The sequence below is a fragment of the Vipera berus genome (assembly GCF_964194415.1).
Source record: "Vipera berus genome assembly, chromosome: 3".
Taxonomy (NCBI): Eukaryota; Metazoa; Chordata; class Lepidosauria; order Squamata; family Viperidae; genus Vipera; species Vipera berus.
Genome location: NC_138204.1, coordinates 28,784,208 through 28,803,796, shown reverse-complemented (window position 1 = coordinate 28,803,796; position 19,589 = coordinate 28,784,208). Strand labels below are relative to the sequence as shown.

General features: G+C 37.2%; 1 protein-coding gene across 1 annotated transcript in view; it reads right to left on the bottom strand.

Moving 5' to 3' along the window:
- Positions 1 to 19,589, bottom strand: part of PTPRT (protein tyrosine phosphatase receptor type T) — a gene marked incomplete at both ends in the record, with an annotated part of 698,891 nt that overhangs the window by 180,075 nt on the left and 499,227 nt on the right. The window contains 2 exons of the mRNA XM_081322609.1: positions 14,997 to 15,106; positions 16,578 to 16,874. Of these exons, the coding sequence (XP_081178735.1) occupies positions 14,997 to 15,106; positions 16,578 to 16,874 (407 nt within the window). The remainder of the gene's footprint in view (positions 1 to 14,996; positions 15,107 to 16,577; positions 16,875 to 19,589) is intronic.

Here is a 19,589-nt window from a genome sequence, read left to right as displayed (position 1 = left end):
TGGTAAGATTAAACATTGAGGAGTTGTTCAATCTCCTGTATTGTACTTTTCTCAGTCCTTCAGGCTTGAATATTTTGCTAGACACACAATTTGCTGTGCCATCTTTTCCTAGGATCTGTTCAAGGTTTTTTAATTTTCCAAAGCTTTTGTCAGCTTCCAGTTCATCTTGTTAACTTCCTTATAATAGCACAGCAAATAACTCATATTGTTTTGTGGTAGTGTATCAATACATATAGAATAGGACATTTAAACATGCAAACTTAATCAGATGTTCATATTTTTAGGGATCAGCCTCTGCAATCTATACCCTGACATAAACAACTTAATATAATTAATGTTTAATTTAACTGTGAGATCAAACCACTTATGTTATTAAATGTGCAACATGCAATTCAATTAATTTTTTCTATTTTGTTTTACTTAAGACTGAGTATATTTGAGGGCAATCTAAATAAGGCTCCCAATAAATGGGGAAATTTTAATTCTTTCTTGAACTATCTTTCTCTTTTGCCACTCTAACCTTCAGAACCAAAAACACAAATGACAAAAACAATACCATTAGAATGAATATATTCACAGATGTATAGATGCACAGACAAATAGACCCAGAGACAAAGAGTGAGAGAACACCTAATTGATGTATGAGTGTGGAACAATTTCACCCATCACAGGAAAATGGTAGACAGAATATTTAGATTCTTCCATCTATTAATTTCCATCTGTTCTTGGATTAGTCCTTTATGATTGCCATTAAATAGACAAAAATGGCAAAATACACATTTTAATAATCATATGAATAATTAATTAATAATTAATTGAAGGGATAGCTCAATTGCCAATGGGCTATCCTGTCACAATAAACAGCACCACAAATCATGCAACTCACAGATAAGACAGAACCGCCCACTTATTGGCCAAATAAACAATCTCCCAAGAAGGTGTCAGTCAGCTACAAAATGAAATCTTCCCACAGGGTCATTCCATCAAAGCAGGTGCAAAGTAGTCAAGATAGATCATAGGTAGTCTTCAACATATGGCCAGTCACTTAGCAACAATTCAAAGTTACAACAGACACATGAACAAAATTCAGGAACTTGGCAATTTGTCTATTTTTATATCAACCATAGGGATGCTCCCTGCTAGGGATGTCTCAAGGGGTAGGAGAGCCCATGGTAGGCCTAGGACAGGCCATGTGTAAGCTGGACAGGTGCTGTATTGAGGGCCTGGGCCAGTGCTAAGTCTCTCCAGCCCTCCCCCACTTGAGATACTCATTTGCATCTTATTATTTATACAAGTACAAATTAAAAATATTGCACCTAAAATTTAAGGCAAACAAGGTGAAGAAAGAAAATGAATGCTAACAAAACTGGATAAATATAAAACCTTTTCAGTGAGAATCCAGCAATGTATATGATAAATTCAAAACCGTAGGGCAAGGGGGGGGAGTTCTCAGCCTCCAAATCTAGTGAACTCTTATCTTGATGGTTGTTTTAGGTACACACATACTGAGGTCAACTATTGAAACTACATGTTGCTATTTCTAATGCTTAGTTCATTCCTGTATGAAAAACAGTTTCTTTCGAGCATGGTTGTTTTCTTGAAGACATTTCATTATTCAAACTAGATAACATCATCTGTGCTAGTAAGGAATATGGTTTGCTTTCAGTTACTTACTAACACTGATGGTGTTACCTATTTTGTCTGCAAGAAAACAACCAGGTTCAGAGAGAACCAAGGACCTTTCATTTCAACCCTGAGCTACAAATATTTTCCTTTATTGGGACAGTTACTTCCATTTGGAAGAATTTTGTAGCAGATACTTTTTAAAGATGATACCAAAAGAGCATGGACAATTTGAATAAGAAAGTGGAAGACTTAGAGTAGACCATTTCTCACTAGTGATTGATAGTGAGTACCAATACTTGTCCCTAACCCAGGGATAGGGCCTTCTCGGTGGGAGCGCCTGCCCTCTGGAACCAGCTGCCGGTGGAGCTGAGAACTGCCCCCGACCTCCGATCATTCCGCCGGGGCCTGAAGACCTGGCTCTTCGAGCTCTCGGGCCCAGACTGAGGAGAAATTTTAATTTGGGGTTCTTTTTAATCGACTACAGGGTCAATTTAATATTTTTTAATTTGGTTCTTAATTTTTGTATTTTGGATTTTTAATTCCCTGTAAACCGCCCTGAGTCCTCAGGGAATAGGGCGGTATATAAATATAACTAAATAAATAAATATAACTAAATATTTCCTGACAAAAACCTGGCACATGTCTTTGTTTCAGGCTTTGGGCTTTTTCCTTCTTAGGCAAATATTCAGGGCCATCACAATCATTCCAAAATGCTAAAAGACTGGAAATTGAACAGGTCACCCACTTGCTCAAAAGATAACTACAAATGCAAGATGGGAATCACACATTCTACTCTCCATGAACAAGGTAGATACCTCTGTACTGCCTATCTCTAAGCCTTTTCTCAACCTGGATCAGTGTCCTAAATAAAAGATAAGGATAGTGGAAAGCTGCTGAGGAGGCACCACAGCATGGTATATTTAATTTCATGGCTTAAAGAATAACACTGCAGTGTTCAAATCTTCTTAGTATCATTGCCAGAAAAGCAGAAGAGGGAAAGAAAGAATGTTTGAGTTAGTATTACTATCATTTCCTCTGATCTCATTCCAGTGTCTACCTGCTACATAACAAAGTCATTCGTTCTCTTACTACAGTCCATAATATATCCTAAAATCACTGTAATGCTATCAAGAGTTAAACAAAAATTCAGCGTGAAGCAACTGAAGTGGAATTCAGTTTCATTAAATTATAGTCATTGTGAAAAGTCAGCTCTCTACACCCTAAAAGAATATATTCACTTGGGGATTTCCAGCGCGACGTCAGAGGCAAGCAGAGCAGTAGGGAAAACTTTCCTGAACTGCCGAGCTTTGTTTTCTCTCTACCGAGCGGCTAAACAAGCTGTTGCTGATCGTGGAGTGATCGGCAAAGAAGAATAGAGGTCTGGGCTTGCTGGGGTAGTGCGAACCTCCTGCGAAGTGAAGGACAGTCCTGATCTCCGATAAAGAGAAGGATATCGGGCCCATCGCCATGACAGAGCACTTTTGGGGGAATGGAGCGGAAGCAGCGTTGGTACAGTATTAATTGAACTGCGAGAGAGGAACGGATCGCTCCATTAAAATTGAGTTCGAAGGGATTCGGGAGGTGTAAGACTGGATTGCGGCTGGAAGCGGCAGAATAGTTTTTCTTGTGAGCAGCTCGGAGGTGCAGTGAAGACTGGGGAGATCGGGCTCTGGACCGTGTGCTGAATTAGTAGAACTGATTGGGCGCAGCTTTTTCCCCATTTCCAGTGTATTTGGGAACCTCCTTGGACTTTTTATGATCTACTTTTGCCGCTGTGGTTTTTTGTTTGTTTTTTCTATAAACTCATTTGACAATCAGCTGGCAAGCGGCAGGAAGCTACCTCTTATTGTCCCTCTTCTGGCTTGGATGTGGATTGTATGGTGATTAAGCTACTGCTATAAATTAGCCACGGGGAACTGCAGGAGAGTGGAACGTCTGCAAGAAGGGAGACCTGTAACATTGTTATATATATCTTTGTTCCTTTCTACTGGTTCTTTATCCGTTGTCCCACTAGAATATTAATTAACTATTGGGGGGCTGCAGAGATTAACTGATACTTTCGGGATTTTCTTAATTATATGCTAGTTTGGAGGAGGTTCCTCCTCTGCATAACAGAAATGTCTAGCTCCTCAGCTAAAGCTGGGAAGAAGCTTTTGACAGCTACATCGTCGGCTCCAATTATGACTCCTCCTACTCTGCATAGATTACTAAAGGCTGTGGCAGCAGCTGAGAAGACACCTACGCTTCAAGGAATTCAGAATCTGTTATATTCCATACAGGAAGCCATGACAAAAAACCAGGAATCCACAGCAAAGGATTTGGCGGAACTGAAACAAGAGATGGGTGACATGCGTGGAGATATGAAACAAATCTCCGCAAGATTGAATGATGTCTGTGACAATGGAAAGACATGAGGGTCAGATACAGGAAGTAGTTAAGAAGGTTGAGAAGGTTGAAGCGGTGATGGAGAGGTGTGAGTTGTGACAGTTACTAGTAAATAAGCAGCTTGAAGACAATATAGTTCTGCTTGAGATGGAGAAATCTGCTCGCATTCTGAGATTCCAAAATGTTAGGGAGGAGCTGGATGAAGATTTAGAAATAAAGATGGTGGAGATGGTGGCAGGGTTGCTGCAGAAGGACAAGCGGATGGTGCATAATGGCATTGATGAGTGCTTTTGGTTATTTACATCATTTACTAGGAGACAGAATCTCCCTAGGGAAGTCCACATAAAATTTAGTAAGAGATCACTATGAGAGGAGGTATATCAGGGATCGAGAAATCAGGTGATAAAATACGCGGGTAGGCAGGTCACTATTTTGAGACAGGTTCCAAAGAAAGTGCATGATCGAAGACGGAATTACCAAGCCCTGACAACAAAATTATGCAAATATGGGGTGAGATATAAATGGCTTCTCCCAGATGGGCTAATTAATTTTACTGCTAAGCTTGTAAGCCGCCCTGAGTCTTGGGAGAAGGGTGGGATATAAATGTAATAAAAATAAAATAAAAATAAATAAAGGAATACTTAGATTGTTCGAAGCTCCCCAAATTTCCAGAATCAGTCAGGGATTTGCTAAATAAGGATGTTACGGAAGGAGAGATAGAGATTGCGATCAAGGGACAAAAGACAGGGAAAACCCCTGGCACTGATGGCCTACCAGCAGAGATTTATAAAATCTTCACAGATCTATTTATAAAATATATGAATGATATCTTTAATATGGTGTTGAAGAAGTCTAAAGTTCCTAAATCAAGGTTAGAAGCCTATATTTCTTTGATACCGAAAGAAGGGGCCGACCACACTCTTATACATAATTATAGGCCCATTTCACTTCTTAACTCTGATTACAAAATCTTCGCAGCTGTAATGGCGGCTAGACTTAAGCGATACCTCAATGAATTTATTCATATTGATCAAAATGGTTTTTTACCTGCTAGACAGCTAAAAGACAATGTGCGAATTATAATGGATGTTTTGGAGTATTATGAGGCCCATCCTGAAAAGCAGGCGGCGTTTCTTTTTTTAGATGTGCAGAAAGCCTTCGACAGGGTTAATTGGAATTATCTCATATTACAATTGAAATATATGGAGGTTGGCAATTATTTCTTGGATGTAATTCAGGCCATCTACAGTCAACAGAAAGCTAAGATTTTGGTTAACGGAGAAGAGTCAGATGAAGTGACAATAGCGAAAGGCACAAGACAAGGTTGCCCATTTTCTCCATTGTTGTTTATATTCACTCTAGAACCTCTGCTTAGGTCAATAAAAGAGGATTTGGGTATAAGAGGGCTGAAGGTTAGAGTATAAATATAAAGTTCAGGCCTTTGCAGATGACCTAGTCTTTGTCTTAGAAGAGCCATTAACTTCTGGCTGCCGACATTGATAGGATACAGAAATTTGGTGAAGTAGCTGGATTACAAATAAATAAATAAAAAAACACAAATATTATAGTTAAAAACATGACGGAAATACAGAGATTAGAACTACAAAATACTTTGGGCTTACAGATAGTTCGTAAAATTAAATATTTGGGTATATGGCTGTTCAATAGATGTTCCTCAATAAAGGTGGATAATCATTTAAAATTGATCGGACAATTGGAGAAAGACTTAGAGAAATGGGGTAAGCTACAACTTTCGCTAATGGGTCAGATAGCTTTGATCAAAACCCAGGTCTTGCCTAGATTGGCATTCCTTTCTCAGACAGCCCCGGTTAGATTAGATAAAACTTTTTTAGGAATTTGGATAGGAGTACCAGTAGATTTATTTGGCAGGGCAAGAAACCCCAAATTAGATTAAAAATGATGCAGAAACCGAAAGAACAAGGTGGATTCGGGGTTCCAAATTGGCAAAACTATTATAATTTGGCAATCCTAGTATGGATTCGTGAATGGGTCACACTGGCACGTAAATGTTTGTTGGTAATTGACAGCCACAATCTCCAGCAGGGGTGGCATGCCCACCTATGGTGGGAAAGAGGTAGACCCCCAGAATACTTTACTAAACATTATTTACATGGAGTTTTGATTGAGATCTGGGCCAGAATTAGGAAAATATATTATAATAAAGTGCCACCTTGGACCTCACCCCTGGAAGCTGTGATCTATCCGACATTATACAATTTTGAGAAAAAGTTGACTTATAAAGAGTTATTAGATATAAATGGGAACTTATAAACAAAGTTATCACTTCAGTAACAGGGGTTAAATTTAGATTGGTGGACCTATCTGCAAATTAGTAGTAAATACACGAAGGACAGGCAGAGGCCTGGAATTTGTTGAGAGCTCCATACCCTGGATAGGATTTTGTTGGGAGTGGATGATAATATCTTATCTAAGTGTTATAAATTTTTTATGGCTATGGAAGTAGCTGAGGAGGGCAGGAAGGCCTTGATCCATGCCTGGATGAGAGATTTAGGTTGCTCAATAGATATTGAGAGGTGGAGCGAAATTTGGGTTAACAACATTAAGTTAACATGGTCAATAGCATACAAAGAAAATGTATATAAAATGGCATATCATTGGCATTTACCGCCGGCCAGGCTTGCCAAAATGTTTCCGGGAACATCCCCAACTTGCTGGAAATGTGGTGTCAAAGAAGGCACATATTTCCACCAATGGTGAACCTGTCGAGAGGCTATGAACTTCTGGAAGAATATTCAGAAATGGCTAAGTGAGATGTTGGGATACCATATACAATTGTGTCCTGAGGTATTTTTATTGGGGATAAGACCACGAAATATAAACAGAACTGTGTGGTACCTGTTGTTACATATAACCACTGCTGCAAGATTGGTGTGGGCCCAATATTGGAAGATGGATGTTAGCCCACCCGACCAAATAGTAATTCAGAAATTAATGAACTGTGTGGAATCAAATCCGCTCACTATGATGTTAAGGCGACGAGGGGACACAGATTATTATTTGTCTTGGAGTCAATGGTACAATTGGATGTCAAAAAGAGCTATTAGTTGAACTTTATTACTTGTTATATGCAATAATTTTTCCTTTCTTGGTGGTTGCTTTCTTATATGTAACGGGACAACCTTATTTCCTCCTCACAATGTGATGTAAACCGCTATTGACTTAATGTTTGCTTGATACACAAATAAACCAAAAAAAATAAAAAAAAATATATTCACTTTATTGGCTTGGTGTAGATTTGTATTCTGCATGCTCTGGTAAATATTTTGTATACAACAACATCAGATCTGGACCATGGAAGTTGAACACATTCATTTGTTATGGTGGCTTAGGAATTATATTAATTTTTCTGCTACATATACCAGTCTGGATTTCTCTTGTTCTAATTAATCAGAAGCAGTACTAGTGATGAGTCTGCTTATAGGTACAGAAACCTTGTTCTCACAAATCATATTATGTGATAAACTACTATCTACCTGAAAAGGTTGCGTACTTCTCTCCACTGTTTTTATTCAAGTAGTGGCTGGAGAGTTATCTGACATGGATTCTTGTACTTGGATTTCTGCACTGAACAGCTGGCTGGACTCAGTGGCCTTAATTATCCCTTCCAACATTATGCATCTCATTCTCTAACCAATCTGCATTTCCCATCCAAACAGAGATATACTGACTACTGAAACTTTATGCCTTCCAAAACTGCCAAAGTACTGTCAAGTTAGTTACAAATTACAGCATTGTCTTCCAATTCCAAGCCCCACTGCATCCTGACCAACTATCTTAGCAAAAGAAGGAAGTAATTTGGTTATTGCTTTGCTATGTGTTTACTTGCTACAATAAACCCCATATAGTGTGTAATCCCATTTCAAGGGAATGTGTCTCTGACATAGTGAACTCTTCAATTTTCATTATAAAAATACATTATTTCAAATAGCTATTAAAACTGTAATCTTAATAGTGCTGTCATTTTTTTTCTCAAGCATAATTAATTACATTAATTGCTGAATGCCTGAAGTGAATTGTAATTTTCTTTTAAATGCAATGATTCATTCAAATCTAGAAGAAAAATGAGGGAAGAACTGAAGAAACAGTATCATGATTATAAGCATCTGATTTTAAAACAAAATTATTTTATTCACAATTTAAAATAGTATGGTTTATACTCTCCAACATTTGTGTTCAAAGCATCCCTTAGGAAGATTATAAACCCTTAAGAATCCATTCTTCTGCATAAAGAAGAAAAGTCACTAATGCATAAGAAAAAGAAAGAAATTAAACACAAACCATTCTAGCCCAAAGAACAATTCAACACCTAAAAAATGAAGATTCTTTCTAACTAGTATGGATCAGATATTACCCCAAATGTTCCAGAGGAGATATTTAAATGCCAAATTACAAACATCATTAGAAACTCTTTTTTTTGGTCCCTTTGAATCAATGTTAATTCCAATGTTGACAACTTTCTGAAGTGAGACTTTGGAAGTAGTTTGCCATTGCCTATTTCCTAGAGCTGACAGACGGACTGGCCCAATGTCACCCAGCTGGCTTTGTGCCCAAATAGGACTAGAATTAACAATGTATTCATTTCCAGGCTGATATTTTAACCACCACAACAAACTGACTCTCTTACTTCATGTGATATTTTGCTGTACTGGTTATGTGCAATTACAACAAATAGAGAGGTTTTTTTAACTTTGATGAAAAATTGAAGAAACCCAAAACAGGTGAGATGGAGGTATCATCTCTTTATCTTATGAGCTGTTTTTATCTATGGGACAAATGATAGATACTTAAAGAGAAGAATCCTCACAGCTGCCTTGTCTGCTTCTCATCTTCCCTACAGTTATTTAAATAAATTCTGTGAGACTCTGCATCATGAGACTTCTTCTGTTTAAGAGAAAAAAGATTCTCCTCTTCCTCTTTCAAGAATTCACACACAAATGGATTGAGTGTGCAAAATGCAGAATGGGCAAAGTAGGAAATTTAGCCTGCCTTGGGTAGTAAAAGCAGCCTCAATATAAACATATAAATGTCTATTCTACTACACTGGTACTAAGTTCTTGGGTTTGTTGTCGAATGTTGGCATGGTTCAAAACAAACCAACCCAAATCATACAGTATTTAATATTAGTAATAATTTAAATATCAGACTGATCCATTCCTATCTCAGCTGTTCACTTATTTTCATTTTAAATCATACACCGTGTTTTGTTCCTACAGTGTTAATGTTTGAATGGGCCTTTCCATGATAAAACCATATAATTAAATCTAGTATCTCAGTTTATATCTATTATCATCTTGTTTCTCTCACTACTTTTAAAATGTTTTATGCTGATTTCCTTTCTTACTGGTTAACTATGTCTTTACCTTATCAACATCCCTTTCCATCACATCAAGTACCACCCAAGAAGTAGTTACCTACCACTTTGGAAATGATTCTGCCTGCATATATATTTTGTTTGTTTGTTTGTTTTGTTTTATTAAATTTTTATACCGCCCTTCTCCCGAAGGACTCAGGGCGGTGAACAGGGCATATCATAAAAACTACAAAAATACAAAAGTTAAAAAAGAATTAAATTATTGCCCACAGTAAAAACAATAGAAAATATATATAAATATTAAAACCCTAAGTAACTCCCCATCAGGCCAGGCCAGCTTGTTCAAATAAATGGGTCTTTAACCCGCGCCGGAAGGAGCAGAGATCCGGAGCCATCCGGAGCTCAACCAGCAGTTGGTTCCATAAAGCCGGGGCGCCCACAGAGAAGGCCCTCCCCCTGGGGGCCACCAGCCGACATTCTCTGACTGGAGGCACCCTGAGGAGGCCCTCTCTGTGGGAACGCACGGGGCGGAGGGGAGTCGACGCTGGCAGCAGGTGGTCCCCGAGGTATTCCGGACCCATGCCGGAATACACTGTGTGTGTGTGTGTTGATAAATGTGCATTCATGTACTAATCAACACAATATTTTGTCATCCCCTTCTTCCTGAATTGAATGTATTACCAAAAAAGAGGAAAAATGTAAATTCAAAATTTAAAAAATGAAGATGTTGTTTGAATGTATTCAGCACTTTGTCACCTTTCAGAAATTATATATAACAGGGATGGGCAATTAATTTTCTCAAGGAATATATGAGAAACTGTGACTGATGTGGACAGCCACCGCTACCTGCCACTGAGCCCCCACTGCTGCCACCATGGGCCGGACAAGGACAGTAAAAGGGACAGATGTGGCCTGTGGGCCATGAAATGCCCACATCAGCTATATAAGATGAATTTCAAGCATAGAGGGCAGAGAAAAATATTACGGCTCTTTAGGACTTCCACACCAGTTCCAAAAATCTTTTACAATATTTATGTAGTCAATATAATTTTAGATATCCTAATGTCCCTTCTAAAATTATGTGATATATGAATTATTAAATTATGTGAACAATTCATCCATTTTTATTTCCCCTCATAGGTACAGAAAGCACCATATTCACCTGTATGATTCTCAGATGGTCAGCTGGCTAGACAAACTTCAATTTTTGTAAGTTGAATTTATTGGTCATGAAAGTTGAATTTACTAGTGACTGTTAGGATGGACATTATAATTAGACTTTATCTGGGACTATCACATTTTGGAACAATGTGAATTATTTATTTTTAATTTTAAAAAATGTATATGCTGCCCTTCATGACAGGCTTTCTTAGGCTGGCATACAACATTCTCAAATTTCAATTTAAAAATCTCTCAAGCAAAGGACAAGTATAAGAATTGGAAAGAGGGGCACATAACTAAGTCAGAATATCAGCAAATAGCCCGTGCCTGCAAAGATGAAGTGAGGAAAGCTAAGGCTCAAAATGAACTAAGGCTTGCGACCAAAGTCAAAAATAACAAAAAATGCTTCTTTCAACATATAAAAAACAAGAAAAAGGTTAAGGAAATGATTGGTCCATTAGTGGGGGAAAGTGGCAAGAAGGTGACAAGCAATAGGGAGAAAGCAGAACTGTTTAATTCGTTTTTTGCATCTGTCTTTACACAAAGGGAAAAAACAGTCCAACCTACCAAAACCAGTGCCATAAAAAACAGAATAGAAACGCAAGGTAAGATAGGCAAGAAAATGGTAAGTGAGCACCTGTCCAGCCTAGATGAGTTCAAATCGCCAGGACCAGATGGATTACACCCCAAAGTTCTCAAGGAACTGGCAGACGTGATCTCAGAACCACTGAACTATATTTTTCAAAGATCCTGGAGCACTGGGGAACTACCAGAGGACTGGAAGAGAGCTGATGTAGTTCCCATCTTCATAAAAGGGGAAAAAATAGATCCTATTCTTTCCAGTCGGGAGGACTTGGATCAAGGATGTTTGCAGAATTAGTCAAAAATGTCACTGGAAGCTACAACAGTGTGATTAAAGATTCATTTTTTTTGTGTGTGCTTTTGTTGCACAAAACAGGAAGGGTTTCTATTGCATTATTATGGCTATCATCCTGACTTTTTTTTAACAACTTGAGGCAATTTATTTCGGTTTCCATATATACAATGCATCCACAGCTACCTCTGATGGGATTTAGCATTTTTGCATATATTAAAGTACTTATACGGATAACCTAAATTCTCCATAGCCTTTGTCATAGAACACACATTATAACATGCACAATAAGGAAATGAAGTTGGGATTGTGAGGTCAATATATTATTATGAAAAGAACATTTATAAATGCATATAACCTTCATATGCTGGGAATCTTGCTTTTTAGAGTCTCTAATGTAGGGGTCTCAAACTGCCGGCCCATGGGCCGGATGCATCATAGTGAAACTGCACCCACCCCATTGCTGACAATGGCAAAAAAGTCACGATATGTTGTGACACATCACGTGATGTTGTGAGTTTGATACCCCTGTTCTAATTCATAAGAAACAATCAAAGTGTACAGTTGTAGGTCCTTTCTTGGATTCTGCAGTATCAGACACTCTGTGGTTTGCTCTTACAATGAAGTATAATGCAGGTTGCTATGCCATCAGAAGTGTTTCCACTTAGAATCATAGAATCATCAGGCTGGAAGGACCTTGGGGGTCTTCTTGTCCAACCCCCTGCCCAAGACAGGAGTTCTTATACCATCCTAGACAAATGGTTGTCCAATTTTTCTTGAAAATCTCCAGCAATGGAGCACACACAACTCTGAGAAGCAAGCTGTTCCACTGATTAATAATTCTCACTGTCAGGAAATTCCTCCTTATTTCCAAGTTGGGAAGCTTCCACCCATTGCTTCTTATCCTGTCCTCAAGTGCTATGGAGAATAAATTGATCCTCTCTTCCCTGTGACAGCCCTTCAAGTATTGGAAAACTGCTTTCAGCTCTTCTCTAAGTGGACAAGAGATAGTATATTTTTGGAAATATTTCTGAGTCATTTCAACTTCCAGAATTCTCTGCAAGACATAGCACTTTATCTAAGCCTCCCCTGCTTGTCACCCAATAGGCTACATCCAACATAAATGCTTTTGCTGACAAAAAAGGAGATATCTTTCATCCCTACCTAACACCTCCAGTAGCACTCTGAACTGGTACTGCTCTAGAAGTGCTCCCTTGGCATTATTCCCCAAGCTGCTCTCATCCATTTCGGAAATGCTGTTACAGACAACTGAGTTTATCTTTCTGCATAGGTAAATATGAGTCAAGTCTCATTTTTCCCCCAGTTCAATTTTATGAACATAACCATTAGTTTTCTTGGCAAGAATATGGAAGTATCTTTTTAAAAACTCTAAGCTTGTAAGCCGCCCTGAGTCTTCGGAGAAGGGCGGGATATAAATGGAATTAAAATAAAATAAATAAATAAAATAAAAGTCAGAAAGCTTGTATAGGTAGTCCTCAACTTATAACACTTCATTTAGTGACCATTCAAAGTATCAATGGCATCGAAAAAAGTGACTTATGATCATTTTTACACTTATGACTATGGCAACATACCCCCGGTCACATGATCAAAATTCAAACTCTTGGTAACTGTCTCATATTTATGACAGTTGCAGTGTCCTGGGGTCATGTGATCACATTTTGTGACCTTCTGACAAGCAAAGTTGACTCAGCCTTCCATCCTTCCAAGGTAGGTAAAATGAGGACCCAGATTGTTGGGGGCAATAAGCTGACTTTGTAATAATGCTGCTTGGGGGGGGGGCGAAAGCCCTAATAAGCAGGCATATACATAGAATGAGGGCTATTGCTAAGCACATTGATTTGTGCTTTAGTTTGTAAGCCGCCCTGAGTCTTCGGAGAAGGGCGGGATATAAATGGGATTAAAAAAAAAAGTCAATGGAGAAGCCAGATTCACTTAACAACAGTGTCACTAACTTAACAACTGCAGTGATTCGTTTAACAACTGTGGCAAGAGAGGTTGTAAAATGGGGCAAAATTTACTTAACAAATATCTTATTTAATAACAGAAATGTTGGGCTCAATTGTGGTCATAAGTCAAGAACAACCTGTGTTGTAATTTCTCCTGGTAATTTTTATAACACCAGATCATCCAAAATTTCTACTGTAAATATTTCAATTACATTAAAGTACTTAGTTCATAACATTTTTATTTTAATTGAACATCTTTTATAGAATTGTAACTTGCTATTTAAGGACTGTTATCCTAGTGGCAATTGTACTGCCTGACTTTATTTTCAGGTTAGATATACTTCATTTTTCATCTTGTAATCTAAAATACTTTGGTCTGCAGTGTAAAAAACACAATGGAGAATGTCTGCTGTACAGATTGCTAGTTGCAGCAAACAGCGGAAGCTTTTCAGTGACATGCACAAAGATCCACCGAGACTCAGTTGAAAGCATTCAACTCAATTTCTTCCTTTGACCCAAACCACTTTGGAAAATCATGTTTCCAGATGTGAAAGGCTCAGCACATTAACCTTGCTGCAAACTCCCAACCTTCTGCCATCTGCTTTTATAGCAGAGGCATTTCAATGGAACCACGGTAGTCATATGAGAGACTAAAATTCGACACAGTACACAAGATCATATTCCATTTTCAAAGGTGTATCAACTGAACCTTTAAAGAACACTGCAGGTAGAAAATAAGGTAAGCCATGAGCAACATGCAAGAGATTCTAGTCTTCATTTTGGCTTCCTGATTAAAATCATTAATTGCATTTAATTATAGCAATCAAACTAATATGGAGTTTTTTTCATTTCCACATGGCTACAAGCCACAGAGAAAGACAAAGGGAGATGACATAAATCCAGATGAATACTATTTTATTCTCTTAATGCTAAATCATAGCATTTAAAGAACTTGGACTCCAGATTTCCGAACTCTGAAAGAATGCATCCCAACTGATACAAAGGATATATAATGTCTATCCTCCATTCTCCAGAATTCCTACTACAGTGAAAAAAACAACAACAACCCTGCTACATCTGATCAAAGGGTCTGAATCATATCTAGAAATTCAGGCAAAGTGAAGACTATATCCAGCCAGACCAGATCTGCACTGGACTTCATTATGTATGCAGTAATTACACTTCAACCTCAAATTTGTGAAGACATACCAGTTTGAGACAATATTTGCTCTTAAGATTTGTGACATTAATTTTACCTCAGCTCTGCTGTAGGTATGTTTGCATTGACATACCACTATAAATCATTCTCCTTTCATAACTAGGATTTCTTTATATATCTACTACTATGCCATCAATTACAAGCAAAAGGAAAAAGCATGAATTTTATTTGGTACAAGCATCAAAGTATTTGAGTTAAGGAGTTGTAAGACACCAGCAATTCAAATCCCTATTCTACAATATTCCTCAGATGAAACCAATGCAGAACTTGTTCACCGAAACACTCCAATCCTTTTTGCCAAGTGACAACATGCTATAATAGTTAACAGTCCAAAAAGTAACTATAAAATCCATCATAGGGATAGAAGGGATAGAAGAAATATAGTTTGAGGCATCCATTTTTTCTTACCTCATAGAGGGTAATAATTCCATTGGTTTCATTTGGCGGCTTCCACTGAACATAGATCTTCTCCTCAAAAGGTCCTCCCTGAATAGATTCAAGGGGAACAGTTCCAGGAACTAAAAATACAATAAAAACTTTGTAAATACTAATATTTCATTTTTTTCTCTATAACCTAACATCACATTATATTATAATCAATATTCACTCAGATTGCTGACAAAAATTGTACATTTTTTTCCAAACCATGTACAATTTGTGTGCTACAATAATATGAGTGAATTGTCAATAACAGATACTCCTCCCTTAACAATAATAATTGAGACCTGAATTTCCATTGGTGACACAATCATAAAGTACAATGTCATGTGACTGTATCACTTGGTGACAAAAATTCGACCACTGCCAGTTGCCTCTGTTAAATGAACACCATGGGTCCTTAAGCATGCATGTAATATGGTCATTATTTGTAACTTCTATCAGTTCTTCCATTGATTGCTTGTAGGAAAGCATAAAAGAAGATTGCAAATGGCAATTATGTAACCACAGGGACACTGAAACTGAAATAAGAGTGAGGATTGGTCATAACTACCATTCATTCAGCACCATTGCAAGTTTGAATGGTTACTGAATGAGTGGTCATTAAACAAGGACCACCTGTATGTGCAATAGTGACATGTTAAAATAACACTACAGTACTTGGCTTTATTTGGGTTCCATTAACTAGGTCATTGGTACCCAACCTTTTCAGCTTTGCGAACCAGTGGTGGTGGCAGGAGAGGAGAGGGGATGGTTCCATGCATGCAGCGGGCAAGCCCGCTCAAGCACACAGCTCCTTTGTGCTTGCAGTAGGTACACACACCTGCCTCTTGCACAAATGGAGTTTTACACATTCACATGCACACCCATCACTTATATGAGTAGAGCCACATGCATGCTCATGCACCGCTTGCACACCCTGGGGGTTGGGGACCCCTGAACTAGATCACTCATTTTAATAAAGACATAGCTCCTCTTTGAGGGAGATGGGCAGTTTAGAAATATGAAATATAAATAAATATTAATTAATTAATTAACATATAGATCTTTAATTCCTTTCCTTCTCTTGATCTCTTGCCCTCCTGGAAGAATGACCTATTAAATAAATAACCAGTAAATAACGCTAAAGAATAACTACTTCCATTCAGATGCCCAGTTAGCACAGTCTATTAATTTGAAATTATTGCATTTTTTAACTTTGACACCTTTGAACATAAATTAATTAAGCACACTTTAAGCAAACTCATCTGAAACATTTTGACAACTAAAATCTTCCAACATACAGTATATTGTTACTGATTTTGTTAAGATGTAATCAGAACTAATCCTTCCAAAAGCAAAATGGGAAGCTTCATTATGTTCAGTATTAGCTATAATTTTAGCCTGCAACAATTTTCAGAGGTTTATTTTTCCAATATTAAAAAGTAGTCTATTTTTGGAATGGTGAAACATATGGTTGAATTTCTATCTACCAGTAAAACCTTACTTTAAGCCTTTTTAAATTCCCTTTCTTCCCCAAACAATTTAAATAGTGAGAACTTTATTTCTTACCATCCTCTTCTGTCTGCACCACCAATTCTTCACTCTCCATCTTGCCCTCTGGATTTGAAAGAGCCAAACGCAATCGGATGGTCATGAAAGGGCGTAATCCACGCAACGTGTAATGTGATGATGTCTGAATTAGTTCCTCTGCTTCATATTTCTGCTGGTTGAATATGTACTGGTAATGAACTGTCAAGTTATAGCTGTGGCAACGAGTCACAGCATAACCAAAAGGTTCCCATTGCAAAGTCAACTGACGTGATCGGATGTCTACAACCTCTACATTCTGAGGACCATGGACTGGATCTGTGGAGGAAAATGTGTAATGCTTTAGTTGATTATAAATGAAAGCATCTGATGGATTTGAATGTGAACACTGGACAGAGAAACTTGCCAGCTTCAGTTGGTATATCTATCTGGAATGAATATCTTGGATAAATGCAACTGATACACTTAACACTTCAAAGCTATAACATTGCAAAGTGATTTACACAGGGCTGCTTTGAAGATTGCTGAGAAGCCATTTGATATAGAATGTGAGAGTCCATTTGATCATATTTAAGAGCTATTGTGTCCTTATAACAACACATTAGCAAGCACTGCATTGTCTACTGATAGATTTCTGAGAACAATTCAAAATGCTGGTTTTTAAGCTTTTTATACTTTGGATCTTAAGTATTTTCTACTTCAAACAGAACTTTATTAAGTTTTCATTGTGCAAAAGGATAGTTAAAGTACCTCCATCTTAGAGGCTCAGGAAGACAAAGACATTTTTTTCTTCACTATAGCATCTGTTCATATGAATAGCCTCCCCAACCCCTAGTCTGGTTGGTGGCCATTTTGGTGAGTTTTTGAAAAATCAGGAAAAATATGTTCTGTATTTGATATTTAATTTCTTTCCATTAGGTTGGGTGTCAATGGAAATTACTAAATGTATTATTTATGTTTATGATTGTTTTGTAAGAATTACTTTGGTTTACAAATTCATACATTTATTTATATGATTTATATAGCCACTCATCCCACACAATAGATACTGGCTTGCAAGATTAAAAGAATACATTTCTTATATGTAAAAGCACTAGTAGTCATGTCTGGAGTATAACATGTTTTTTTTTCTTTAAAAAAACTGATTGAATTGGTTGCATGCAATTGTTGTGTAAAATTCAACCGAATAATTTCATGTCTTCATCTATATGTCTCTTCCCTGAGGCAACCAATGGAAAGGTATCACCACAACACACTAAGAGTAACCTGAAAAACATTGAGCTACATCTCACACGTGCAAACACAACCAGCAACCACAGTTCTTCTCACAAGCAAAGCTGTTTATGGAATGAACTTCTGCATTAGCAAAATAAATTCATTAACTGGTGAACTTCGGTTTTATGCTGTTTGTTGCGATTTCTCATCCCACCCACCCATCTGCCCCAATCCAACCTTAATATTACCAAAAAGAAGCCTGTCCTACATTCACAATCTTTTGCCATATCTGCATCCTTCACTAAAAGCACCACTTCATTCACCCCACTTCTTTTTAAAAAGAAATACAGCTTTTCTTAAACCAGATATTCAAAGTAAATAAATATTCTAGTCAAATGCTAATTATTCACTATTCCCATTCATGCCTAGAGCTTCAAATGATCTAATGACACATTTAAAAAAAACCCACAAAAAACCTATGTCTCTTTTTCAGCCATCCCTCCATGCCATCTACCAGATTGTTTCCCCAGATCATACTAATTATTGAACATCAGCACTATCACTAACCTATAAAGTCCATCCACAACAACCTGTGATACCAGTTCATATTTTCTGACATGCATTTTACCTCTTTCATTCATAATTATACCAACACTTTTATTTCCATACAAATATTTGTCAACTACTTTACATTCCACAAGATTGCATCTCCTTCATTCTAACCTATTACTTCCTTCTCTTTTCTCATTTCATGTAACAGAGCTTCATATCTTTCATTTCATCCTTTCATCCATGTCTTTACCATTTTCATTCCATATATCTCTGCTGCAAAGTGTGCAGTAAACTGTTAAACCCATAGATATTTACCACTGCTGCCATCATAGCACTAGTCAATCAAAGTGTTCATACGCTTTTTAGTAAGACAGAAAAAATGGCCTAGGTTAGTAACTTTAATTCCACCCATACAATAAGGGCAAATCAAGTCAGTTTTGGCACATCTTGCCTGAAGTGAAAACATAACTCATTTTTACTCCAAGCATTTCAAATTCAGCAACCATTTTAAAAGCCAACATACTGTTTCTGGCACCTCACCAAATAGGAGGTGGATGCAGTATACTGGCATACATTCAGGAAACAAAACAAAAACTATTCAGTTTAATTTGCTTATAATTAAGGAATAGATCCTTTGAGCAATTGCTGCACTGTATAGAATTGATGCCTTCTGTTTTAATTAAACCTATTTATTTTAAATGTGTTATTTTTTTTTAACAAAAATGCTTCAATAGTCTAAACATTTAAAATAACTATTTCTCACATGGAGGGAAAGCAGCTTGTGTTGGTGGGACCATTTAAAGAAATACAAAGATTATTCTTTATTTCAAGATATACAGCAAGGAACTTAAAGTTTCATTCTGATTATATTTGTACCTGCATTCATCTGTGGTTTGTCAGACCATGGTTTGCTGAATAAACTACAATTGTTTTGTTACACAGAGCATGTCCATAACACAAGTTTACATTCTGTAACACTAGCTTTACAAAATTCTTTATGCCCAAATTACACAAAGTGCAATATCATTGTAGTAACAAATTACCAGATATGAGTTAGTAATCGCAATATAAAATATGCATTAATAATTGATTTTGTATTCTGTGCTAACCAGAAATTTTGAGTATTTCAGGTTTTCTTGCTATACTGTATGTGCTATAGATAATCTTAAACTTTAGAGTCACATCAGATAGAAAAAAAAGCAGTGCATTAACAAGGTAGGGTTGTTTAACATCTTTTCAAAGTTTGTTATTTAATTGTTGGCCTTC